Below are 2563 nucleotides of genomic sequence, written 5' to 3' on the forward strand. Positions count from 1 at the left end.
GTAAGCGACAGCATGGCGACAACTGATACATTTTATTTAGAGAATATCGAACAGATATCCACAAAAGTATGTATTAAAGTAGACATCGACAGGATGTCGCCTCGCTCTCCGCCAGGCGATAGTGTTTAAATGATATCGCCTAGTCATCGCCGCTCCAACCTCCAGGCGACTCATCATCGCCCGATATCGCCGTGCTACATGGGAAGGAATTATTGCAAATTATATGACTACATATTTGAGATCATTAGAACAGTAAAAGAAAAATTAGGGTTTAAAAAAAATCACAGCAATAAGCAGTCAAGTCAAAGCAAACTGAAAGATCAGAAAGAGGTAGCAACTAATCGCGGAGGGTTCCTTTCCTAAACTGATTTTTCATTTCTATCAGTCTTCGAGTTATGACTGGCTTGAGTTTGGCCAGTCGCCGAGTAGCCGACCAATGTTTTTTCTTAGCAACAGCAAAAGCAAAATCTGGAAAAGAAAGTAAAGATATTAGCAAAGCTGACAGTTTACTTCTCTCTCACTTAAAAACAACTTGTTATAACATTAGACTTAAACTAAAAATGAGAAAGGGGACTGATTAGACTTCCTACTGCTATATAAAGAAGAATAATATATTGGCAAGCATTAGAATTAAATCGAGTAAATGTAAGCAAATATTAGAAAAAATTGATCTATACCAGACCTGACCCATAAGATTCAAAATTAAGTGTTCATTGGATTCATTTAAATTGTGAAATTGAAGTTTCTTTGAACCATTGAACTGTGTGTAGTAAGAAAGGATCTTGCTAAAATACGTAAACGTTTGAGGTAGCTACCACAAGAAATTAAGAAACCTTCTAATCTGTTCTACCACACAAAAGACAGTAACAATGTCTTCAGGTAGCTTCTTGAGCTCAAAGATTTTAAATTATTCAAGAATAAAATCTCTGATCACAACTAATAAAAATAAATTCAAAATTACTAATTTGGTGCTTACCAAGAATTGCTTGAAGGGCAACTGGGTGCAATGGAGTCTTCTGTATTGCTGCAACCTCGGCCCCACCTGCTCTCCAGCTTTGACCCGTAACAGTGCAGTCCAGCACTTTTGATGGGATGAAAACTCCTGGCAGAAGTCGCCTGACAAGGCTGTTCAGATTGGTAGCAGATGCCAGTGCCTTTGCGGGCACATCTACCTTGCAATATATATTCTTGGCAAGAAGTTTAGTATCCTATAAAAGAAACGTAAAATTTGTTAGTAATAATGCTAATACATGATAAAAAGCATAAAACTGAATCAATTTGGGAAACTTACTCGGCTCTCACCATACAGTTGATCACCCAGTCCGTACGTAGAACAATCATCAAGATCTAACTCAACATCGTCTAGGTCATCTTTAGATGATGGATCAGCTACAAAGCCGGTCTCATCATGAAAATTGTCAATGCCAGCCAAAACATTTTCCAAATTATTTCGTTTACTACCCTCCATTAGGCTATTGCTAGAACCTGTTAAATATGCAGTGAAATTAGAGAGGAAATTTAATAAGAGATAAATTTAAAGTAAAGATGAGATTGCAATATACCTGGCGAGCTGTCAGTAGTCAGTATTCTTCTTTTGCTGCTACCTGTACATAACACATAAGGATATTAGTGACGAAATGAATCAGAACTGTAAAGGTAAGAGGTTTAAATGATGTGAGTTAAATACCTGACATAGCATCTCGAAGTTTCACTTTCAGAATTGCTACTTGATCAAGAAGATCTTCCTTGGAGGGGCCATCTCGTTCACTCGGTTTAGGAGTGTTAGAAACATCCCTGAGCTCTTTCACTAGGTTATCCCCTTGTTTCTTTTGGGCCTGAAATGGAGAGATACATAGGATTGTGTTATATCCGATCAAGCACAAAAGATAAAGCACAGCAGTCAGTCTTACGAATAAACTCACCAGACTAGATAGACACTCGTCTGAATCCGAACCAGTATCAGAATTATAATTAGATTGCTCATCGTCATCATTTTCAGGGTTGTACGGACCATCATCATCCTGCCCTCTTATCCTTTGAAGCACTTGAACATTGGATCGTTTCGCAGCCTCTAACTTGTTTAGTTCATAGATCCGCCTGCGTGTTTTCTCCTCCTAATATAAACAGGTAAAAGAGAAACAATAAACAATAAGAAATCATTTTGGGAATGATAAAGCCATAGCAATAAATATATATACCTCAGACACTGAAGCTTTCTTGGGCGGCTTTGATCGCTTGATCTTGGGTTGACTTTCGTTGCGAGGACCACTACTTCTCTTGTGACGAAATTCTTTCTTCTTTGCATCAAATTGAGCATTAACCTCTGCTTGATCCACTTGAAAGTAGAAAAGAACAGAGTAATTATCACATTGAACATGGCTTACTCAAGCAGCGTTTGTTTAGAGAAAGCCCTAGAGAGCTTGCTAGGCTAGGCTAAAAAGTTTGGGCTTATTAAGAACTTGGATCACTCGGAATAACAGTACATTTAATGTAAATCTTCATCGCAGAAACAGGAACGTACTTATGAGCACAGACAGCAGAGTGATTGCTAGAGCTCGATTGT

At 38.1% G+C, this 2563-nt stretch overlaps 1 protein-coding gene across 1 annotated transcript; it reads right to left on the bottom strand.

Annotated features, from left to right (window-relative positions):
- Window positions 1-274: 274 nt before the first annotated feature.
- Window positions 275-2557, bottom strand: LOC113210702 (uncharacterized). Its single transcript, XM_026428806.2, has 7 exons — window positions 2199-2557; window positions 1923-2114; window positions 1688-1835; window positions 1563-1604; window positions 1292-1485; window positions 977-1208; window positions 275-468 (listed from the first exon to the last, which is right to left on the bottom strand). The coding sequence occupies exons 3-7, from the start codon at window positions 1692-1694 to the stop codon at window positions 338-340; spliced, it is 606 nt and encodes a 201-aa protein (XP_026284591.2). The 5' UTR covers window positions 1695-1835; window positions 1923-2114; window positions 2199-2557; the 3' UTR covers window positions 275-337.
- Window positions 2558-2563: the final 6 nt, after the last annotated feature.

This window comes from Frankliniella occidentalis, unplaced genomic scaffold (assembly GCF_000697945.3).
Source record: "Frankliniella occidentalis isolate FOCC.00 unplaced genomic scaffold, Focc_3.1 Scaffold182, whole genome shotgun sequence".
NCBI classification, from domain to species: domain Eukaryota; kingdom Metazoa; phylum Arthropoda; class Insecta; order Thysanoptera; family Thripidae; genus Frankliniella; species Frankliniella occidentalis.